The sequence below is a fragment of the Acanthaster planci genome, linkage group LG12 (genome assembly GCF_054643075.1).
Source record: "Acanthaster planci isolate LZ-2023a linkage group LG12, COTS_SCS, whole genome shotgun sequence".
In the NCBI taxonomy this organism is placed as follows: Eukaryota; Metazoa; Echinodermata; class Asteroidea; order Valvatida; family Acanthasteridae; genus Acanthaster; species Acanthaster planci.
The window spans coordinates 15,396,466-15,422,082 of NC_141788.1; the positions used below are offsets into that span (position 1 = coordinate 15,396,466).

At 41.0% G+C, this 25,617-nt stretch overlaps 1 protein-coding gene across 1 annotated transcript; it reads right to left on the minus strand.

Annotated features, from left to right (window-relative positions):
* Positions 1–85: 85 nt before the first annotated feature.
* On the minus strand, positions 86–18,157 carry LOC110989677 (solute carrier family 71 member 1-like). Its single transcript, XM_022254236.2, has 11 exons — positions 17,939–18,157; positions 16,388–16,477; positions 15,169–15,231; positions 13,898–14,025; positions 13,195–13,309; positions 11,877–12,095; positions 9,770–9,883; positions 9,156–9,227; positions 7,654–7,864; positions 6,417–6,556; positions 86–5,482 (listed from the first exon to the last, which is right to left on the minus strand). The coding sequence occupies exons 1-11, from the start codon at positions 18,005–18,007 to the stop codon at positions 5,252–5,254; spliced, it is 1,452 nt and encodes a 483-aa protein (XP_022109928.1). The 5' UTR covers positions 18,008–18,157; the 3' UTR covers positions 86–5,251.
* Positions 18,158–25,617: the final 7,460 nt, after the last annotated feature.

Below are 25,617 nucleotides of genomic sequence, written 5' to 3' on the forward strand. Positions count from 1 at the left end.
ACTGGGTAAGAATTCAAAAGTTTCTGAATAGATTAGCAAAAAATGCAAGGTCATCACAAAATGAAACCAAACCACTTGGTCGATGTACACTTGTATGATTACACCCACATTTTTATTTCTTTATTTCCTTCAGTACAACATATTTTACCAACTGTTTTCTTTGCATCATAAACAAAAATATTCTGATAAGCATAAAAGTGCACAATAAGGGTGAATTAAAAAGCAACGGATATGACAGAGCAACGGATATGACTCCAGATTGTTTTTTTTTTCTGTTAACGTTATTTCACAGTTTGACCAAGTACATTCACCTCATCAGAAATACATTACAAAATAGAGTAGGGACAATCACAGATGGATCGGGTGGGGGGGGCAATGTGACCCTCCCCAAAACTTCCTTTTTTTTACAAATAAAGGGAAAGTGGTGACTTGGAGAATGTTTCAATTTCATTTCTTCAAAAAGCGTGTAAAAGCCTTCCAAATGAGGTTTTATTCCTCAGAAATGCCACAAAAAAGTTTCATAGAGAGATTTCCAGATTTTGGTCCTCTGACAATTTGGTTCTGAATCTCCCCCTGGGGACAGGTGCCAGCCTTTTGGTAAGAATGCACATTCACACCTTTTTTAACAAATCAAGATTTGGGTTTGAGACACAGACAGGTTTGCAAGGCTTGTATGAATTTTCAGAGCTCCAGGCCTAACTTCAAGTTGACAAAAAAAGTTCTATGCAAATTGACTCAACAAAAAAAAACAGAGTATAACTGACCAAAAAGCAACAAACACAGCTTGATCTTTCATCCTGCTTCCTTGGAAAACTTTCTGGCACAAGTAACATGGTGTGCTTACAAGCCCTATGAGATATATTCAGGAATATTCTTAGGCTGAGTCTAGATTACTTGGCTATGGCTGAAAGTGATATGTGGCCTATGGAAGCTGCCAGCTAACGGCAAAATTTATTTTCCACAGGCACATGTATTATTCTCATCCTTAGCCAAATAAATTAGTACATGGCTAGACTCTGGCAGGAGAGCAGTGTATCTATAGGGCCCCAAGTAGTCTTGCTTCAAGATGTTATTGATATGATATGTGGTTCACCACCCAAGACATTTTCATCAGCCCCTTCAATGCAAATGTTTGACATAGTAAAGTCACAGTGGCCCCTGGTAGTGATGCCAATTTTGTTGGGTTATCAAATGAACGTACAGCTGTGAATTGAAATAAGACAACACAGCTCTTTCGGGAACAGCCATGAGGTACATGTAAAAGGTTGGCCCGATGGACCCAATTGACAGTTTCAGAAAAATAACATTTTGGCACTGCTCCAGAACACTTCTGGAAACAGGTGATTTCACTCTCTGTATCTGCTTCCTATTTCACTCCTATTCACTAATCATTTGGTGTACATACCTCACAGATTGGCCCACTAATTAAACCAAAATCTTGTATTTTGAATGCTTACATCAGGACTCTGGTTTTGCCATCTTGTCGACAGCACGTACAGAATTACTTGGGAAACCCACACATTTTGATTACTGTCTTGTAGATTTATTTACAATACACGGCTGGACAATGCAAAGCAAACAGATTAGGACACGAATGTTCTTCAAAGTTATGCTTCATTTTGATGGAGTCTTAGGGACAAGCAGCAAAACCAATCTGAGAACAATTCTGATACCACTTGCAAAGCAGTTAGGTGGGAACAGTACATCCTTTCAGGATTTCATTATGGGACGATTGTCCCTGCGTATTTCTGGAAATGCTAGCAGGCCCAATATTGCTTAACATCACTGCTTTGGCTAGTAAATCATCTTTGGCTAGTGAATGTATATTCACACATGATTGGCAAGGTAGTATTAACAACATTTTTTCATCAAGAACATGCAATGGCACTGTACAAGAATGTGCACAGTGAAAGCAGGGGTGTGTGTAAACACTGTCTGGGCCACCTGGTTCTGGAATTGACATCACAGCTGTGTACTTCAACTCTCTAAGTATTTTTCTTCCTGAAACCTCCAAAATCCTCCTCTGTATGGGAAACCAACCACTAAAAATCTTTGTGCTTGCTTTTCAAGAAACATCCAATTCCATGTAATAGTGGCAAGGCTCCAGGAGGATTTTGAAGGATAGCATATGGCCACTGTAAATGAATTGCAGTCCCTTTGCTGACTCTACTGCATGCATCTCAGCAGTGTAACCGCTGATCCGAAGTTGATATATATCAGAAAGGATCGAATTTGAAGCATTCCATACATTTACAACCCAATGTGGTAACCTTATTTCATTCAAAAGATTGGTACCGTACAAGATATCTATACTGATCAGTTTCTTGATGGACAAAAATGCCCACTCTGCAAAAAAATGTAGCTACATCACTGAGTGGGTTGGTATAAATTGATGGCACACACAGTATCCGCTATGAGTGGGAACAATAGAGGGGGTGTTTTTACATTATTAGAAACAAAAGTCCTTAGGTGAAGGAGTCACCACTTGCTTGCACAGGTTTATGCAAATTTGGCACAGCATGTGGTGAGTATTAAGGCACATCCATTTACTGTATGAATGTACATGTGGGGGTCTTCCCATGTGCACCAAGTAATTGCACAATTTGTGATGAAAAACTTCCTACCAACCAGTGTCTTCTGCACCGGCGACGGTTCACTTCAACTTGTCATGGATAACAAAATATATGGATCACAGTTTACTGACCACTTTTCTACAATCGCTCACTTATTCAAATTGCTGGAAATCATGCAAGTGAGCCATGGAAGGCATCAACTGTCAATTTCCCAACAAGTAATCTCAGGTGCCTACATATCAGTATGTCAGATACCAATGTCTAACCTCAATGAATTATCCCACCAAAGGTATTACCAATTATAATATTTGCTATCTCACACAGTGTGTGGTAAAAAGAATCATGTCATGGAACTCTGAGCATAATCAACATTGCCTTTTTGGGGGGTCAGCTCATGAATCTGACACCTCATAGGTCTGACGCCTCGTAAGTGTGAAAAATACGTTTAAAAAAAGTCCATAAGTCTGACGCCTCATAAGACCGACGATTCTTTATGGGTTTATTTCGGCCTATAGATCTGATGCCTCATTAGTCAGAAAATTCAGACTTTTGGAGGGATTGGACTTACATGTACGATACACACTCTTTTTTTTAATCATGTGTCTTAAGCAACCTACCATCCAAATTTGACCAAGTAGACATATGAATGCTGAAGTATCATGTCGTGTAGAAGAACATAACCACACCTCATTATGCAAGAATGTCCTCATTCCCTGGCAATCAACTAGGAGACTCCATCAATTTCTACTACAACTTTTCAATTTTTAAAGGATCTGGTGGTAAATGCGAGAATTTCAAGATAAAAATACCAAATTTTGCCACACAGTGCAACGTCCTTGGCATACCTGTCAGATGGAAAAAAACACATACATATGTAGCCTGGTACATGTACATGTACGACCACAAAACCAGTCGCCTTTCCAAGGTACATGCACATGTGAATGTATTTTTGAAGAAACCCCATCAAAGGTAGCCATGCACAGCTAGCGATATGGAGAGCCAATAAACAATGATGTATTCAAAAGGTTCAAAGCTTTTTTGTCTGAGATATATCTGACGTGCAAATAGTAACAGGGAAACACTGTGAACATTTTAGCATCTTTGACCCAGAAAATATACATGTAGGAGTTGGTGTTTTAGTAATTTGAACATCCACTTCAGAATCTAAACCTCACTGACAGCTTAACCAACAAAAAACAACACACAAACAAAAATTAAAATATTTTTTGCAACTTTGCTGCAAAAGGTATTCACTATTTCAGTCATTTAACTTGTTCAGGCCAGAAGCTCTGCACACTTTGACTTCAATATACACATTATTCATCAAGTCATGCTGCTTGACAAGTGGAATTTTATTTCATACCTGATCTGAATTGCTGGCATTATAAATGATGTAGATTTTGAGAGTTGCATGACTAGACGCCAATGTGCTCTTTGCTACATGCTATTTTTGCCCCCATTTTGACAATCGGTCGTGTAATTTTTTGGCAAAGCCTTACACAATGCAGCATTGTAGTCAAGACTGTCAAAGGAACAGATACGAGACCAGTCACAAGTTAGAGGGAGGAACAATGATGGGGGAATTACTTTTGTTGGAAGTTCATTTGAATGGCCTGTGACTTGAACTCGGACTGGAGGTCTGCATTGGTCTTGTGGGGTCTTGACAACAACACCTATAAATCGGCCGTCACGTCAGGTATGGATACATTCAGTGTCGGAGCAGTTGGTTCTCGCAAAACAGAGATCAAAGGCAAAAAAGGATATGGTGTGGTAAAACTGCAAGGTACATAAAAATGTGCTAAGGACAAAAACAATTCTGATTTACCAAAAAATTTGTCCTGCCTCCTGTTACCAAATATCCGCCAATGAAACTTTAGGGTCACACAGTCAAAACCGGATAGGTCAGGAAACAGGAAGCACGACTATTTTGTTTTTAATTTTTCGCTGTAGCACTTGGCAAGAACGGTTACACACCACAAGTTACGTTGTGCGTACTGCCACTGTTTCTTCTCTTTTGTGCTCAGTGTAGAAACGTGCTTAGCGGAATTTTCCTGTTACGCATCTCGGTGAAAGGCACCCTAGTCAGAGATGGCAACCGTGTGATTACCAGCACACAACCTACAACTCAAAGAACTGGACTGGAAAACACAACATGTTCTGCCAAAAGCCAGACAGTTCTTACCGGATCTTGAAATGAGAATCCATTTGAAATTGGAGCATGATTTTTTTTTCAGTTTATGCTATTAAAAACATCCAGATATCTTTTGAACAATTCGGACTGTATTCTGCCTGTAAAGGTTGATGATTCTGAGGATTTTGTCGAGGATCCTGATCAAGGCAAGCAAGCTCTTGAGCGGGAGATTTTCAGTGAAGGCGCAATGCCTAAAACTACATGTGCATACATGAAGAAGAACGATACCCCAAACTTCAGCAAGCGATTTCTTATTCTGTGTCATCACAAATTTCAAATGGGCATAATTCCACTGGAGAAGGTGTTTTTTCTTTATCAACAATTTGAGGACAAGATCCATATTTCTAACGAGCTACAGAAACCCTACTTTTGATAAGCAGCCATGAAGAACTCGTCTTTGGCAGAACCCATCATGTATCCATGCTGTCCAACAACTTCCATGTGATGCAAACAAATTCACCTCCAACTGACTTGTTGGCAAGCACCATCAGGGGTTAGCTTCATCCACCAGGGTGACACTCCCGCTGTGGCCCGTCTCCACGTCCGACAAGAGCGGCTGGCTGCCTTCCGTGCTGCGGGGGGAGAGCTGGGAAGAGTGGGCAGGGCCCGCAGCACCGGCCCCAACCGAATCAGAAGACTGGATGAAGTAGGCGAAGAGGAGGGCCACAATGACAAGAAAGGCGCCGAAGACAAAGGGCGGGCCAGGTATGACGGAATGCTGCAAGAGACAAATGCTGTCAGCTTATGTTGGTGACAATTTGAAAGGTGTCAGGGCCACGCAATGACTTCAGGGCGATGTTGTAGTCAAGTATTTTTCCGAGTACCAAGTTTAGTGTCAAATATTGAAGTGGTTTGGAGTGAATGAAACTTGAGAACAGGGACAGTGGATGGTGAACGTACACAAGTAAGTTTACCCCCAATAAATCAACAGTTTGTAATCTTACAGTTTTATAAAATTTAAGTTTTCAGGGCTGAAGTACTTGAAGACCAAGTACTTTTCAAATACTTTTGTCTGTGATAATTTGAAGTAATCCATTTATTTCATAAATCATGGATTAAAGTGCACTTAAACTAGGATAAACCATGCGGTACGTACGTGTCCTTTGTGTGTTTCAAACCAGCAAACATTTATGAGCCCATAAGCTGTTTCAAGCAAGGTTAGCCACTGCAGATTCCACTCTTGGCATTGGAAATTCCATGGCTTTTCCATGACCAATTTATGAAAATCAATGACCCAATAACGCAATTTCTTGGACTATTCGTACTTTTAAAGTTGAGAACATCACACATTTTATGCACGTATTTCTGATAATACAAATAACACAGTGTTTGAAAAGTTCTATGACTTTTCCAGGCCTGGAAAATGAGAACAAATTTCCAAGACTTTTTCATGACTTTTCCAGGCCGCGGGAACCCTACGTACAAATATCAAAATACTTGTAGCTAGCAACAATTAGGAATTTGCACCCAGTTGTACAACCTCATTTCATCCTTGCAATTCAAGGACGTTGTAAGAAACACTGTACTCCATCCAGTTGGGTCTACTCGACGGCAAAATTCAAGCAACAACACTGCGGATGGACTTATCATTTGGCAACACCACACACCACACAAACGACACACTGGAGGTTCAAAGTCTACTGGCTACTTACAGGTGAGGTTTGGGGAGTCGGGTTCTCATTGTTCTTCACGTCCAGGTTCACACCAAAGAAGTAGAAGATCACCCCAAAGAGGCAGGGACCCAGACCATTGCACAGGCCCCGGATGCCGGTGACCATGCCCTGCACGACACCTGGGGAATTCAATAATTTACTGAGCTAATAAAGCTGCAAATAATCAGGCTGGCAACAATGGCAATAGTCTTGGCTATGGCTAACAATGAACACATGCAGTTTATGGATGCAGCCAGCTAGTGGCTCTTTCCACCTCTGTAACAAGTATGTGTTAAGAGTTAGCCATAATCACTACTGGACACATCCTGCTCCTCTCTGCTTCTTTTTCAACTCAACCAAACCTTCTTCAATAGGCCAATGTACTGATGTCACACTTTATTCACTAAGAAGCGAGTAGGGGCCCACGGACAACCATAGGAAAGCACACACATAAACCAAGTGTGGCATCATCAGAAACAAGGTCTATTCAAAGTGGAGTAGAGAGGAGGGTGACTTTCAGATTTTCAATCCCTAATCAGTTCTGTGGGTGTCCTATTTTCCATTTGTCTCTGATCATGACATTTCCCCTTATTTTCTCTTGATTCTTGGCTGGTAGTCTAAGAGGGGATGATTCTTGAAGGGTTACAGAAATAGAAAACATTTAGTTCACATGAAGTACCGGTATTTCAAAATAACAATAAATATGCAACCATTTCAAAACATCCTAAATTTCATGTCTACCCCATTTTGATTGCAAAATGAATAAAAAACACTTCATGTGAACTAAACATTTTCTATTTCTGTAACCCTGTCTAGGCTACTAATGACAACACTTATAAATCTCTTCAATCCAACAAAATTCTGCATTTAACCATAAACCCTCCAGTTGTGGTGTGGATCGCATAGACTCTTGATTGGGTCTGACTGGGCTGACTTTCTTTCCATTTTAAAGTTCATTGTGATCTTTTGAAATAAATTTACTTGCCAGAATCGTCCCAAGTTGTTTTTGCAGATCTTCAAATGTTCCAAGTTTCTTCTCAAAACCAAAAAACAGAGAAAAGATAATCTCTGTACAAACAAATATATGAAAAAAAAACAAAAGCTAAGCTGCAGTGGATTTTCTGTGACGTTTCCCGAGAGCAGCCATTGCATCAATAAGCATGTGTTCAATACCAATACCGACACGCTAATATCCACAACCGGGATAACAGCACTCATGTCATCAACAGTCCCTAACCTTGCTTATCAGCGGACGAGCTCCTGCTGACCAACGCGCTGATGGCAGGGTAGTTGATGCTGCAGACCGATGCGATGATGCCGGCCACCCACATCATCCACTGGTGGGAGGCGAACCCGTACCACATGAGCTCCAACATCTCGCAGACCAGTGCCAACATGATAGTGTGCTTGTGGCCCATGGTACGTATTAGAAACCCTAATAATATTGTCTGGAGGCAAACGAGACAAGATGACCGGTCCATGAGGCTACAATGCATTGACTGACTCGGTCAAACGTTGGCTGAGGTTTCTGACATGCGCAAGAAGGAACCGACATGTATGACTAGATCACACTTGGTACATCACCTAATGCACATGGGTCATTCCATGAGGTTGGGGCACAATTTGTGACGGTGTCCTTGTTACATGGGTAACTTTTACCACCTGTTATGACATGGAGAGTAGGTCATTTACTCTGTAAAAGTAACACACACCTTTGTATTCAGCCTTGCAAGATGTATAACAATGTCAATTTGGAATTCACATGAAGGGAAATTACTGTTCATTTTTAAGGAAACCATGTAACAATAGACATCGTCACAAATTGTGCCCCAACCTCATGGAATGACCCATATACAAATTTGTGATGTCGTGCACAATAGACCCCTTGCAGTGGGTACACAATAACGGTTCCGGCAATACAGCAAAGAACCACTGAAATAAACATGAAGTGCAATTCCTCTATTGAAACACTCAAACTATGAACCAATTCAACCTGAGGTGCATTTTGCTGCAAATGTGCCACAATGCCAAAATCATCTTACATTCGTATGGAGTACAGTTAAGGCGAACTCAGTTCAAATCACTGATTATTCAATCAAGCATTTAAATAAAATATACATGCTTTTGACAAAGAACTGAAAAAAGGAAAACTTGAAGGAGAAGCACTTTCTTGGCTAATACTATTCAGCATATGCATCCAGCTGCCTTTAAGTTTACTCCCAACAGCTAATGTTTTGGAAATGCAATTTTGTAACTGAATAACAAAATTGTTTACTCTTTTATTTTTCAGTGATTTTCTCCATTCCCCATTTTCCAGCTTGAAGAACAGAAAAATGATGCATCTCGCATTAAATCCAGGATGAAGTCCAAAGTATACGCATGGGTTTTCAATGCTATCTCACAAGTATAGCTAATACCACTTAACTGATACATTTTAGCAGATTACTTTTTTATCTTCATCTGGGGTTTACGAAGAATATAAATAATCTAATGGGACTTAATGTCATTGCCAGAAGTATAGAAACACCATATGAAGTACATGTACATGTACTTGTCCCTATTTACCCGTTAGAGATGTTAACCACCAAACTATTTTGTTAAAAGTAAGCTACGTATGATACCCTCCTCAGTTTTTAAAAACCAAGACTGCCTAAAACTGCACTTTTCTCTCACAAACTACATGTACCAACCGTGCTGGCACGAGATCAGGTCACATTGGGAGGAATGCACGGGTCTCACCTGGTCTAATACTGACAGCACTCCTACCACCGCTATGTAGGCTGGCACCTGCTGCTCTGAAAAGTGACCCACCTGGATTGAAATAAGGAATAACACTTTCTGAACCACTGGCCCTCAGAAAAAAAAACCAAGAATGGGTTTTCGCAAAACTTTGCCGCAACGTACCAGTATCAACCCCCATTCCCTCACAAAAAAAAACCAAGAATGGGTTTTCGCAAAACTTTGCTGCAATGTATTAACAGCCATTCCCTCACAAAACGATGCAACAATGCTGCTATGAAAGTTGGTGTTGAAGTGCATGTCGCCATCACTGTAAAAATGGCGGGGGGGCATTTCAATCAATAGTTCACAGCCTCACAGGTGTTGGGCCCAGCGCATCAAGCATTTCCATGGGAAAGTTGAAAGGTTTTATCTGACCTGTCACTGAAAAATGGGTGGTTTGTGAGAGCGGTATGTCTGATTTTCACAACATTGGTACCGAAGTGATCATGAGGCATTACTAGAAAACTTCTGAAGGCTCTGTACGAAAAGAAGAAATGGATTGCAAAGATATTTGAGCTCCCCCCTCCCCGCCTCTTTTATGGTTAACATATGCCTTTTCATTATGAACTTACTATTCTAAGGTAGAGGAATATACAGGAGTACTGGCCTGCCTCTGGTAGATAGGATAGGAATACTGCTATACACAACATCAACACGGTAAAATCTTGACCTACTTTTCGTAATGACTGTGGGAAAAACAAATACAGACAAATGACAGGTGTGGTTGTATTTTCTCTACGAGAAGTGGTAAAACAAGAATTCAGCAGCCAATTTCACCAAACTTTACACTTATTCTACTGCATAAGTTGCACAACAAATTATGGCATATTTTACAACAGATATGTACTGCGTAAGTCTGTGAATTTTGTAGATTATTGTGGAATAGTTCAACAGTCCTTTTAGGTGGTGTGTAAGTCACACCAAGCAAACCAAACAAGGAAGATTTTACCAACTAATCATGTTCATTGTTCACTGGGGCAGCCAAGTAACTTTTCATGTAAATGACCTTAAGTACATGTATATTGTGCAGCTACATGTACATGCATGTGTAGTTGTGCCAAGTTTTGTGAAATTGGCTCCAGGCCATAAGTCAACTGAGATCCACTGACCAATCAACATCCAAGACCTTGTTTCTAACCAAATGACTGCAGCTGGGTGGAGCATCGAGTTGAACAAAATTTGCTTGTACGGGTACGGCAGACATTCATTCAGGCTTGGTTGTGTTGTACGGATGATACTTAAAAAACTTTAGAACAGAATTTGTTACAACACCCCCAAATACAGTTGGCATTTGCTATATTTTGCTGTTTTGTGCACAGCCGAAAAACTGCGCCTGCGGCAAACAAAGCACCATAACTGTAGCAAACGTAGAACTAAATGAACATGTCTACTTTGTACAAATGTACATATGTCTAGCAGTTGACTTTATTTGTGGGGACCCAATTTCAGTCAGATTCCCCAACGTAGTATATTCATTTGAAAACGTTAAACTTGAAGAACCAGACTCTATTCTAGAATTTCATTTTGACTCCCCCAAATCACCTGGTACCATTCCACTAGGGGTTTCAAATGATTACAATACGTTCAGGAATACGACTGAAATTGGGTACCGTACCTCGCAAATGCAGTCAATTGGTATTGTTCCGTATTTTGCACATTCTGCGCCGCAGAGCTGGGTTCATACATTTCGTGGAGAGGTAGTCTGGAAAAGTGTTGGTAACTTTTGCACAGATTTCACATTCAAATAGGCTTACCCTTCAGATATATTTAGATCAAATCACTATCAACTGAGATATAAATCAAGCAGAATCTTTGGAAGAGATGTTATCAAGCAAATATTGACTGCTTTACCAGTATCTGGTGAAGAAGTAAAAGTTGGCCTCCCTTAGTGATCTATGGAATGAACTTATTTCACTGGCTTTGCCTCAGGAAAATAGAATGTTTTCCTTGGATCACTTCAGGAGGTTAGATTTACTAAACCACTCGAAGCAGTCAATATTTTTACATTAGACAATGTTTTAGCCAGCATTCAAAAGCTGGGAGCAAAACTTTGCTGCGACTTGAATGGCATGGTGTCCATGTTGCTGACTTTATGTGTTTGTAAAGATTCACTCCAGGAGGTGCCATTGCTGTGAGTGTATTTGTCAAGCCGTAAAGCCTTATTGGTCAAAGAGGCTTTTAAAGCGCATGTACTAGCTGTGTGCAAAATTGGTGCCATTACAGCAATGGTTTCTATTCCATTTCCCTTATTAGTTTATACAAGAAGTATACATGCACTGCATGACCCCTGAAGATCATCATAATCCCTACATGACCATCAAAAGACCACCACAAGACTTCCTGTCTGGATAAAAGTCACAACTTATTTAAACAAACGGCAACAAAAGCACTCTTTTGCAATTGTCTACCCTATAACTCGTGCCTGGTCTTATGTCCGGTCATGTGATGTCTCAACTAAGACACTATCCAAGTTAATCCAAAGATACCCAGACCCCCTCTGGCTGATACCCAGACCCCCTCTGGCTGATACTCAGACCCCCTCTGGCTGATACCCAGACCCCCTCTGGCTGATACCCAGACCCCCTCTGGCTGATACCCAGACCCCCTCTGGCCAACACCTTACTGTGAAAGCTGCCGCAGAACACCCTGAGTGTTCCCTGGTGCCCCGCTGTCACTTACACTGAATGGGTCGGCCTGCTCCCAGGAGATGGCGGCTCCCCAGGAGGCCGGCCGCACCTTCTCCGGCAGCGACTCGGGCACGGCTACCAGGATGAACAGCACGTCACACAGCGCCACCGCTGTCGCCAGGAACACCACAAAGTTGTCGCCATACACACTGCCCAGATAGGTGCCCAGCGCCGGGCTGGTAATGAGGCTGGCTGCAAATGTGGCCGACACCTGTTGGGTTCAAAAATCAAACCAGTCTCAGCAAAAAAAAACACAAAACGGCTCCAAAGTTTAAAATTTCACCTAACCAAAATCAATGTTGAAAATATCTGCCTCCTTTGATGTAACTTTGTATCCCTGGATTACATGCCACGAACTCTAAAAAATCCACCTTTTATGATAAGGCGCAGTGAGAGAAAATCATAAACTGACCTTTGTTTTTGCAACAAGTGAATTTCAAACACTTTTTTAACCAAATTTACTGAGGTGAGCTATAATGTTATGCTCGTGTTTGTAACTGCAATTTACGAAACAAGTAACTGCTGATGTTTCCATACAGATTATTCTACGCAGTAAACACATTTTTCAACATGTACAAATGTATGTATTTCATAAAATAATACTTATGCATGGCCATTACCCTTTTTCCAAAATTCTCATTAAAAACTGAAATTCTATGGGAAAAAATCCTTCAAATAGGAATATTCATTTGGAAAATTTTAAACAGCCTGAATTCCGATTTAAATTGAAAAGGTTTCATTTCGTGGGATTATCGCACAGTGAGATTTGAAAGTTTGCACAGTGGAGGATGTGACGTGATGTGATGAAGCTAGTAGCTTACACTGGGTAGAGAAATATGGTGTGAGTTAGTAAGGTTCTAAAAAGAACCTGGACTGAACATTCTCTGACAGTTTGCTCTGGCCGGCCGTCATCACGAGGCTGAAGGATTCCTATCAGTCTGGTGGTTATACTGTATGTGGAAGAGCTTTGTGAAGTGACGCATGACCCCTGTGTCGATAAAACAAGTATGCGCGTACTTGCTCCATAAATGTGGGGACTACACAGATATGTACATGTTATGGCGACCAACTTGATCTCAACATAACAAAAACAAAATTGTCCCCTTCAGTTGGCAAAGGCCTACCCATGTGGGCTTGCAGTGTATTAACTCTGATGCCTTAATATCTAGAAGAAAGTGAATAAGCCTATGCATTCTCTCCGAATGGTAAAACAGATAAGTATGCAGAGGACACCTGAACTGGGTAATCCATGGTGGGCAAATCTTCTCAGGAAGACTCCCTTTTAGTTTTCATTACAACAGACAACTCACCAAACCGTAGGCAGAACTTCTTTCGGACTCATCTGTGATGTCGGCAACATATGCAAATATGATGGAGAAAGTGACAGCAAACATGCCAGACACTGACAACATGGCGAAGAACCACCTGCAAATACGACCAGGAACCCCGGAAGGTACACTGTCTTATTGCAACTTGTTTGGTACATGTAGGTTTTTCAACATAGGAATCCCTAAACAATCTTCAGTTCCATTCTTTCATTTCATTCATTCTCTTACACTGCACTTCAGGTATTATTTTCTGTATTTCTTGTTGTAGTTTTCAGTACTGTTTCTGCTCTTTTAAGTAACCGTTCATTTACATTTTGCATGTTTCGTCTTCAATTTTATTTCATCTGTTCTACAGATTCTTTCCTTTTTTCTGATCAAATAATTACTGGTATTTGAAAATCGGACCCCAAATTTGCCCTGACCTGATGAGGTGTCCCAGTTTCTGAAGTTTTACACCCTTACATAGGTAACAAAAATTAGGTTTGCCCCAAATGTCCAGTGGTAGCCACATTTGAATGCAATCTCACTCTGTTCTTGTTTTCACTGCTTAACCCTGCTTTCCCTAGTTTGTCATAATTCCAGGGTGTAAATGGTCAAGCTCAGTGCTCTTCAACTGCCCAAGTTGCTGAAGCTGCACAGCGCCCTCATTAGGGTATGCGTGGAGCCCCCAGAGTTTTCAACATACCAGGCACTGACTCTCATGAGGGGTATCGGCATGCAGGTGAAGAACACGGTGAGCAGGAGGAAGGATTTACGCCCCCACACGTCTGACAGGGCTCCTAGCAGGGGGGCACTCAAAAAGGACAAAAGACCCTGGAGATAACAATGAAAGAGAAAACAAAACAAATTGAAGTAGTGTTCAAAAGTTTTCAAGGATGCAGGCCACCAAATGTGGACGAGCATTCAGTCCTAAATATTTCCAAAAATAGGCAAGTCTTTTTTAGAGACAGAAGGATAAATATGTTAAATGAGCAAAGGTACTTGTGTGCCACTTGGTAGCGTTACAAACACTGCCTGAAATTGACAGAGCTGGAAGGTGAAGTAAAAATTAAAAACCAAAAAATAAATATATGTTTGTTGATTATCCAAGGTAAAAGGATGAAAAAACGGAGCTGGTTAGCATTACATTTATAGCAGTGATCACAGCATGTTTGGAGGGGTCTTCCCCACCTGTCCACTAATCGGCTATTCCATGCAAACGTCCTCCTACATTTCAAGTTTTGTTCCCACAAAGACATGAAAGACAATATTGGGCACCGTTGTGAAGGCATGATATTGGCATGGTCCTATCTTTATTATATTCCGGTACTTCATGTATGATTACATCATGTACTTTTTATTTCCAACTTTGGTCAGTTTCCATTCTTCACTTTGTCCCAAAAGGGGTTAGCACAGATGTTAGTCTGTTACACCGATAACACGCGTAGCTTTGCCTGATCCTTGCAAATGCCAAATAAAAAAAAATCTCTATGATGGAGGGACACTTCCAATGACAGAACAGCACTGGAGTTTACATGTGTGTCCTAACTACAACAATATACATGTACCACAATGCACGATAGCACAGGATATGAAACTGTGAAAATCCCTTTCACTATCAGTCTGTCATGCACAGAACTATCCTAAAACATATTGTGTCAGAGGAAAAATATTCATTTTTTTTTCTGAATATAAAAGCCTGCATCAGGTGAAAAAAAAATTATGCATGTTTCATATTACTTAATGCCAACCTTATTTCCCTGTTCCCACTCGTTAATCTTCAGCGGCATTAATTAAAAATTGTGAATATGCAGGTAGTCTTTGGAACAATTTGTAGTTGGAAAGTGCACGCCTACAAATATATAGCACTATTCAGCGGCTTGTTTGATTTGCAAGGTTGATTGAATTATTTGCACCTTTTTGGTAAATACACCTGTACATGAACATGTATGAGAAAGCAATTACACATGTACTAACCTTGACACCTTGGACTAGTCCATTCATCAGGAAGGTGTGTTCTTTGAATGTTTCATCAAGCACCTGCCAAGTATTGGAGGAAACATCTTTGAATTAATTTCATATTTTGCACATCCAGTCCAGCCCTCACATCCTTTTGCAGAGAACATTGATTGGACTGTCACGACTGTCAAAGTTGATGTTCTTTTTTCTGGAGGTGACAAGCTCATCATGGTAACAAAAAAGTTAAGATTTTCACTAACAACGCTCCAATGATACAAATACTGATTTACATTTATGTGCAACATGCGTGATGCGTTACATGCATTACCAACACTTTAGCCAATTTGATAGAAACAACGCATGCACCGGTACGCGTATAAGGCGTGGACATAAATCAAGATTTGTGAACAAACTCCATCAGAACACAGACAAGAGAAGGAGCAGCGAGGACACAGCAGGCCAGAAGCTGCCCTAATCCTCACACTGGCTGAATCTTCCATTCCGCTGCTGTCTGTCTGACCTGGGCAGGAAGTCCCATCAAGACTCTGGTTGTATGAATTGTTTCCTGCGACTTGTTAAACTGCTTTGGGTTAGGCTCCCAACTCTGAAGGTCTTGCGCCTGGCTCATGTATGGCGTGATGATATAAGCTTGTGACTCATCCTTCAAGCCACTTTGTAGGATGGCAGATTTACAGTAGCAGTAACAAATTTTTATGCGTATGTGTCTGCCTGTACATTGTACATACATGTGTATCCGTTTTGTACAAGTGCCATCAAGTAAACTATGTAGAGACACTGATTTGTTACTTGTCATGCTTGTATATTAGTGATTTAACAGCTTCTGACTTGTACAATTCTACAGGTCACAGGTTCAAATCTCACTCCAGGCAATTTCTACATTAAATCTTTATCATTTCACAAGTTTCCCAACAAGCTAATCCAGAGTCTGATTAAACTTTAAAAACAAGCTGAAAATTTTGCTTTTCAAGGTTCAGAAGGTTTACATATTGTGAGAAATTCACATGCATCACAATGAACAGTATTAGTGTTGTCAACTACAAGGTTGGAACATTGCCTCTACAAAGGCTAGCACTAGTACAATTTTCTTTCCAGATCCTGTGCAATGCTGGTAACCCCTACTCCCCAATTTTAAGAGATCTCTGCAACTTGACACAATAGGCCAATCTTGGTGTACATATGAACGATGTCCACTAGGAAAGCCAGCAAGGATACTCACCGTAAGCATTGGGTTTGTGAGCAGCCCCCAGGCAAAGAACTCCAGGAAGATGACAATGAGAGCATGGTAGATGCTAGGCTCGCCAATCCCCTACAAAAGGGCCAGGGAAAAATGAAAAACATGTAACTATTGTCTCCATACAAAAGTGACCCTAAAATGCTGCATAGGTGCCAAGCGCCCCGCTGCCCAAGCAAAGACGAGAAATTATGGCGTGCAATTAAAGCGAAATTAAAATGTATTTTTAAATTCTGTACTGCACAGATAAGACACAGTGTGATATTAATCTGAAATCCACTGGTAACTTATGACAAGTGTAGTGGAAGACATGGAATAGGTTATCAGCCACTTATTGGACCCTTGCCCTTCGATCCCTTAACTTGTGCATGAATCAATCCCAACAACAGCTTAACATTCTTAAGCCACATTCACACTGGGCATTTTTTGGTTAAAACTTGAAAATTTGACAAAATTAAGTACAGTGCGGACACCAGGTAAACTGTCAAATTTGTCAAGTGTCAATCATTGGTTATGGTTTTTACATGCACATTCCTGAGCAGAGGTTTTACACAGCCGACTGGGTCAGGTAAGAATTAAATGTCCGCTTTACATTGCAGTAATGTCCCATGTGGATGGCCACTGTAATGTACATTTGTAAAACCTACATTTTGAATATTTGAATGGATCAGGGCGTACCCCCAGTTTCTGTTGTGTTGTTTACTGCGTGCATCCCCCACACACAGAGAATCAGATTTCTGGAGGGTGCCTTTGTGAGATTCTGAGAAGACATACATGTACCACTGCAGTTGTACATGTAAGTGACCAAGGGGCTTTCTCTAGGTTGCAAGTAATCTCCGTGCTGATGCAGGAAAGAATTTTTAGTCCAATGCAAACACCGTTTTACGTTAATGGCTGCATGATACATGCATTAAAAGTTGAAAGATGAATTAATAACATTAAATTTCTGTCCTATTTGGTCAATTTCTCAGCCGGTCCCAATTCTCCTATTCTGCTTCAACATGCTCATTTGTAAGCAAAGTGTGTATTTTGCCAGCATCCAGTTACATTTTTTTTAACACTGGCATGGAACCGATACAATACAAAATTTACCCTCCGGTGTTGTTGCCAAATGGTTACAGTGTACAGCTGAAGACTTAGCGACTCCTACAAGTACAATGCACAATGTTCTCCTTATCATCTGCAACTTGGGGGATGTTTTTTTTAGAAGTTGTCTTGGGTACGAATTGTCCGGGGTACCAGCTGTCATTAGCCTACTACTGACTACACTTTACATCACAATCATGACAATCAAACAAGTTAAACATCTGAACGCGAGTTCACAAGGCCTGATGTTTTACAGAAACAAGATCTAAATCTAGCTGATCACTTCATCACGTGATGTAGTCATTGCCCAACCCAAAGTTACTGAGTAGGCCCGCGAATGTACAATGTATGTAGCTTTGCCAGTGTCATCGTCTGACGTGTACTTATGCCAACCGTGACCTTCACCAAGAAAAAAGTGTTCACGTATTTCGTCCAAGAAAATGTACTCACTGTTGCACCATTATCCTTCATAACAAGCTTTCCCTTCGAAATCCGTATCTTCTTCCGTTTCTTGGTCATTGTTGTGAAACTACCTGTCGTTTGTTTCAGTGGAAAACTGTAAAAGAGTCACAGCTTTTACAGCCAGTTTGAGACAGATATTAGGCCTACTCATACTAACCGACATTGCACTGTAAATGTACCGATATTATCACGCCATTCTATTGAAGTGGCCTACTTTAAGAGTAGAATACATGCGCTAAAAGGATGTTGCATTATAATTGCTTGAAACTAGTCTGCATTGCAGTCGCCGTTAACTCAGGAAGAGAAATCAGACAAACAGCACAGAATGTTGTCACACCTACTACTCCGACGATACGGGATTATTACTTAGAGAGGAGAGTCATTGTATAGAGTCTTGCTGCTGGCACTGTTAAAATGGTTTAAAGCGAATAAGTTATCCCTCAACATTCAGAAAATCACATGTGTGTTATTTAGTAACTAATCGGGGTTACACCCACCAAACATCTGTATTGATCTGTATCTGTATCAATTTAGGAATTGACATCTTTAATGTACAAGACCAGGAGGTTCTAACTTCCATTTACTTGGTAAAGGAAATTTGTTGTTGAAACTAAGGTAAAAAAAAAGTCTCCTGTTTCTGGTCAGCGCAGCGCGAGCATTGCCTTAAAACTGCGCTTCGGCAAAAAAAAAAATTATTAGGTGTAAGGACGATGTTCAACAGCTGCCAAACTTGCTTGATCGACCGAAATCCTGCTACTGCGTAATTTTAACGTGTTTTGGATTGGGTACAATTGACTAATATGTACAGTAAAGGAGTCCCTCTAGGCCCCTATACATTTAGTCGGACACCCTTTTTCAGATGACACCATTTTCTGCATATTATATTTACATCTGAGAACCAGACAAACGAGGTGAGCTTCTGTCCTATGTACATCTCCAAGCTTTGAACGCTTTTAAAAAGCAATTAGAGAGGGGTCAGTTTATTTCAGTAGCAAGGCCATGTATTATATATAGGGTACAGACCACTAAAAAAGTTCCCACAGACAACAGTGATTAATATCCCATCTTCAAAAAATCAAGGTGTTCGAGACACATCGTCATCTTTCATTTTCCTTTCAATTTTCAGTGGCTTAACCCATGACGTTTGAACCCTCAAAACAGTCACGAGGCCCATCGCCATTTTAAAAACTGATGCTTACACTCCATTGCAAAATAGAGCAATTTGGATGGCCCCGTTTAGTCCGAGACTTTCAGAAATACAAGCTGACAGTCCTGCCCCTGGATTTCATCCACCTTTTTAACAAACCACCCAGTCCACGTACCACGAAATGCTCTAATATCTAGCATAGCAGAGAATTTGACAACTACAAATCCTGATTCGGCCGTGCAGGCAATTTTGGACCTATTTACTGGCCTGTAACCTTAGAGCGCATGTGCGTGTACATCATGTCTTGGAAAAAGCATAGACCTGGAGGAGAAAACAATGGAAAAAGCAAGGACCATCTACTCAAATAAATGAGGAAAGTCGCCGCACCACTTTTGGAGCCAGCCCCTGACCAGAAACCAGAACTTGGGCGGGGGGTCTAATGTGAGTTTTGAAGCACGTATTTTAAGATCTTTCAGAAATTATTAGACGCAGTTCTCAGGGTACTTGACCTTTAATTTGAATGTTTAAAAGCGACTCTGAAACAAAATTGAATGACTTCAATGTTTGATTACCGTCTTCCACGTTGTTCAATTTGGTGGAATTTGGTGGAATTCCTAAGTTTCTATAAGCGGTTGTTCTATTATTAGAAACCGAAGTATCTTTTAACTCAGTCCCACAAAAATGATAGCAAATCAAGCCCAAACAATCACTCGAATTCGCTGGTACAAACTGTCTTGATGTCTATGCTCCGTACCGAGTTGGCTGCAAGGTGCAAAAACGATTCGCTTTATCTGCGAACCCCACGATCTCAGATCAGTGAGCTTACAGAAACTTCTGGAATTGAAGTGCATTTTCTCTAAAGACTCTTACGGCATGGATTCGTTGCATTAAAATGTAAACAAAGACGTGTCCAAAAGTTGTGGCTATGACTCAGACAACATACCCCAACAGTGTTACTTAACACCTAATGGCCGAAGCCTAGCCACTTCTCATTGTGGCCAGTTTGGTGCAAGATAATGCGAGTTGTAGTGCGCCCTCTAGCGACAAGCTTATTCTCGCTCGATCCCTAAGGGTGCAGTGTCCCAATTCAAGGAAAATTCTGCGCCAGGCTGAGGCGCAGAAAAAGTACCCCCAGAGATTGTTTCGAAAAGAGGGGTCTGTTTGGGCCAAGAAATGGTGGAATTGTGTCAGTATGGCCCAGAATCATCTCTGTAGATTCAGGGGCACCCATCTGGGGGCAAAGCAGACAAAAATGGGATTGAAAATTAGTCAGAAGAGCCCCAAGAAGGTGAGGGATGTCATTTGAAAATTGGCCGCTGGGAGGGCTTGGCAACATTCACTTTTTGGGGGGTGAGTTTGTTTTGGGCGGATAATTAAAAAATTCATTGGTTAACCTACTAAAAATTGAAAATCAAATGAAATCTGAAGGACCAAACAACACATTAATTTTTGTTTGAGAGGCCTCAGGGACTTCAGTTGCCTGCCATGGGGCTCCAAACTTGGTTGATTTTACACTATTTTCAATGGAGCTTGAATTGGTTCAGTGCACCCCTAATGATAGTTTTGTTGTTGGGCTGGCCAAAACGGCAGAACACGATTTCTATTGCGCCCTCTCGTGACTTAATTTCACCAATCGACAGCTAGCTTGTTCTACGTACACGTACACCACTTTGGGAATCTCTTACTGGCCTACTTTTCCTCCGGATTTCCGGAGGAACCAATCAGCACCCGGGAAATTCCAGTTAAATCTGCATGTGATGAATATGGATCAATGACCTACATCACGGTCATGGCCTATCAAGCTACATAATGTACATGTACATGTACAAGCTTCTTCTCGTTGTTTTTGTTTTAATGGTGCTTTCAGCATCTCAGGGCTATTTGCACCAATACCTGTACGTTTATTCATACACTTTATTAATCAGCATCACGTTACGGAGTTAGGAAGAAGGTCCAGTTTTAGAGGCAGGAGGAAACCGGAGTACCCGGAGAGAACCTTTTGAGAGCGAGTATGGACTGGAAACCAAATGCACTTAGAGCCTCGCCCGTCGTGCGTCGCCCGTCGTTAGTCGTCCGTCGTGAGTCGTGCGTCGCCCACCAAATGGGTTGCATAGGACCTGCAAAAGCCGTTATTTAACAAATGACAATGTGATGATTCCATTCATTTCTAAAGATCTTTTCCGAATAAGGCAAGTACAAATCCCACCTGCAAAGCATATACTAGTCACATAATTAATTCCAATAATGCTAGACTACCCCTGCCCCTTGACCAGAAAATATCGCCTCTCTGAGAATTCAACCAAGTGTTTTTGGGGGAAAAACATTTTCAGCAAAAATGTTCCGGCCAACTTATCCACAGTGTTATCCTAATTTGCATACTGTAAAAATGTGCCGACTTGTTTTCATCAAATTCCAGGAAGAAATCTGCCAACCGATACAGCCTATTGTACTTGTCCTTTCAATTTCACATTGAAATCCAGAAATACTAGACGTGCTGTGGATAACAAACTGTTTATTAAATGTATTGTTAAGGGGCAATTACCACTTGGTTTAAGTTTCACAAAATATGACGTGTTGGTTTTTGTGGGTGTGTACGCCATGGTGGATAGACCAATGAGAACAGGTTGTCCAGCACATCAACATTATTTATGGGGCTAACAAGTAACGTTACTGTTTAAAAGACTTCTGTGAGCCAACCTGCAACTAAAGTCATGTCTAATTTGGAGTATACAGCAGATTTCATCATAGGTATACCCGCCCTCAAAATAATGTTGAATTAGTTCGTCTCTTATGAAACTATTGGGAATCAAACATTGTAAATAATCTATTATTTACATTCCGTTCTGTGAGATATCGTGCAGGGACAGACAGAAATATCTTATAGACTATAGACCTAAAGTCTGGCTGTTAACCAGTGAAGTTACGTCTAGAGTAACTAAGTTATCGAGAAAAACAATCTACCCTAACAAAAGTCTATGATGTTGATTTATTTATGTAACCAAAATGGTATTATTTCATATACACGTTACTTAGCCGATGTCAGGATATTATTTCTTCTTTCAATTGGAGTTTGGCGCAACTGCAAAAACGAATACATGTACATCTTCTAGTTCTATTGCTAAAATGAGAGTCAGGCATGGTGGATCGATCGAACAAGGGCATGTACATGTGAAACGATCAAGGGTCAAAGTTAAAAATACCGCTGAGCAATCGTGACGAAAAAAAAAAACCACGGGCGACGGGCGACGCACGACGGGCGACGCACGACGGGCGACGCACGACGGGCGACGCACGACGGGCGACGCACGACCGGCGACGCACGACGGACGACGCACGACGGCTGATGTGGAATTCCATAGCTTCTTCTTCATTATCCTATGTTGGTGACGTTACCATCTAATTCCTGTGAGTCGGAGTTTCTGTAATGGGCACAAGCATGTCCAAAAATGATACAAGTGTTTATCGGTACTGCATTTTTATAATGTCAGCTTTGATACTCAGTGATAACAGTCATAAACACTGAAATTTTGTTGGGTCTGTAAAAAGCACACTTCAAATCCCTGTCATTCTTAGAGAACCTGATGTTAACGTGGTCCGGAGAAAATGTGAAAAAGATTTAAAGAAGAGTTCTTTTAAAATTAAAGAATTGAAGAATTTTTAAAAACCTTAATTTTGATTTCCCGACCGGTACTTTAAACCGAACTCAAGATGTCTTGATTTTTTCAGTTAAGATATCTGGAAATGTCTTTGTTCGTGTGTGTGACAGTATGTTTATATTTTTTACGTTATTGAGGAGTGATTGCCAATTGCATGGTTCAACTGTCACCGCAGGAGAACAAGTCTACCAAACCGTCTGGGCGTTTTATTGGTTGAACCAATTCTGTGCGAATGCGTCAACAGGGCTTCCACTCGGAGGGTTTTAGCATAAGCAATAAGCCACTTGTGAGTTAAATTTGGATAAAATCGGGTACACTGTGATATCTAATTGCACAGAAACGTAACAACTTGAATTCCCTAGACTAAAGACACTGTTGCTATGCCTCGTGATTCCGGGCAAGCTTTTGCATAGCGACCACAATCTCTGGAATGGAATGGTTCCTTTTGCCGTTCTTATCCATTGAGAACAGAGTATTATTGCAAGGCGTCTCTTATGTGACTAAGCAAAAGCTTGCCCTGAATCACAATGGTTTCAGTATGAAGAATTCAAGCTGCTATGTTCACATGTAACTCAGCTCAGTGTACCAGATTTTATTCAAATTTAACTCGCAAATGGCTTATTCCACGGTATAGAGCCTAAAAGTTAACCCCTGATGGGCGCTTCCGGAACCTTTGGATAGGAAACATAACGTGCAAAGATTTTAGAATTTGTAATATTTTTTTATTCAGTTACTTCTTAAAAAATCCAACTCGGAAAAGAGGCTTTGGAAAATATTTGCTGGTATATCAATTTATAGAAACTGAAAAATCACCTATCCTGCCAAAAATTGGCCCATCACTTCCGAAAATCTAAAATACATGAAGAACAGTGCAATGTGGCAGTCTCGTACACAGATGAATATATACGGTTTGAAATTTTATGGTAGTCTGTCCGTAAAGACCGAAATAAAAACAGATCAAAATATTTAAACAGTCTTATAATTTATAAGTAGTAAACTTTATGCAATATTCTTCTTCAGTTTCGAAAGATTCTAATCTTTTATCTAATCTTTGCTGACAACAACTGTGTGATGTCAACTCAACTGAATATGGAATCCATCGACTGCAAGTAGGTAAATCTTTGCAACGTTGTACAATATCGTTTTCACGTAAGCACGAGCAGTGAAAACAAACGTGCGTGAACATGGAGACCTAGGTACGATATCGCCGGAAGTGAAAGGTCGTTAATAAAATTCGGGTCTCTTTACCCTTCTCCAGGTGACTTCTCCTAAATATTACTCGAGGAAGACAAAGGTAAATCTCCAAAATGAGTGTTTCATGGGGTGGTTTCAGTTAGGAATTATTCTTCCAAAAATTATCGAACGTGATAGGACCGCCCAACGTAAAATCCCCATAGGAGGACCGCGCTAGTGTTCCGGAAGTTCGCTTCGTGACCTTTTACTTCCAGGCCCTATTAAGCCCTGGTGAAATGCCGTTCGTCTGGTATTAATATACGCATCTGTGTATGCTTAACTAACCCAGCAACAGAGTTCATGGTTTCACTACTAGCAATGCCCACCAGTTTAGGTCCTCACGAACGACGCTAGAGGGGAGACTACCGAAGGGCCTCCCACTTGCATGGAAAGCAGGAGTGATTTTCCCAATAGGCGACGATTCCCGTGCACTATTGTTTATTTTCGCCATGCAATAGTGGACAATCCAGTGGTGAGGAAGCAGGTGCACAGCATTAACGCAATGTAGAAGTAGGACAGAATCAAAGAGAAAAATCCCAAGCCAGTAGTTTTTGCTCCCAGACTATGATGCATCGAGCAATACACGTACCCAAACCGGTTAGTTGCACTGTGCACTATACGTACATGTCTGACACACACATCAGAACGTCTCTAAAATGTTCATAAAAACACCCTCTTTAAGCAACAATAATTAATTCGTCCAGCCCAAATGCCATTATTTGAAGGTATGAGCAATCAGCTTACCGTATGTATGGGGGTACCATACATGAGAATCTTTCTAAATGTGAAATCCTGACCAAAACCGGTCAGTGGCACTTCTCAATGATCCGTGCTCAACAGAAGTCAAAGACTACTGGGTTCGAGTCCCACCCGAGTGAGCTCGTGCCTTTTTTCGCAAGCTCTCAGACAAGCACTGAGCATACAGTGTTTATTAATAGTACATACGTTGGTAAGGGCGCAAAACCCGTTATATAAATTAACATCATCTCCCCAACGCAAAAATACATCTTGAAAATAGTTCGCAGTACCCGCTGCTTCACCTGACTCGGACCGGCCAACCGACCCCGGCAAGCTCGGTGGTCGAGTGATTAAGACGTCCACACTAGTAAGCAGGAGGTCGTGGGTTCGAGTCCCACCCGAGTAAGCTTGTGACTTTTTTCGCAAGTTCTCCGAGAAGCACTGAGCATACAGTGTTTATTAGTATGCGTTGGGTAAGGGCAAAACCCGTAATATAAGTAGTCAAAGACTGAGAAAGCGAGTACCGTCTGGTGGCCAAACACTTGCAGCGAGTCCAGCAATTTATCGGCAATTAAAATATTTCGACAAGCACTTTTAAACAGTTAAGGTACATAATTGATCCCTTGGAATGTCTCATAGATTAGATTCCGACAAGTGTTTCTATAAGCCAAAAGTTTCATTACACATTTTCCACCTATTTACGAGGAATATCGTAAGTTAGGTTTACTTTACAGATAGCGGAGGGGCCCTTTGTATTCGTGAAGGACCGTCTGCCCAGATAAAGCGGCGTTCATCAAAGGGATTTATTTTTAAGTATCGTAAATGACACTTCATGCACGTAACGGAGGTTGTGTGAAGCAAGTATAAAATCCAGTTTTTCCATATGCATGTAC

Excerpts from the sequence above, each read along its gene's own strand:
- LOC110989677 (XM_022254236.2), bottom strand. The coding sequence starts at position 18,007 with ATGACCAAGAAACGGAAGAAGATACGGATTTCGAAGGGAAAGCTTGTT. Across the intron at positions 12,096-13,194 it reads GAAGTTCTGCCTACGGTTTG|GTGTCGGCCACATTTGCAGC; the intron begins GTGAGTTGTCTG and ends TGAACCCAACAG. Across the intron at positions 9,884-11,876 it reads AGCAGGCCGACCCATTCAGT|TCATTACGAAAAGTAGGTCA; the intron begins GTAAGTGACAGC and ends TTTTTCCCACAG.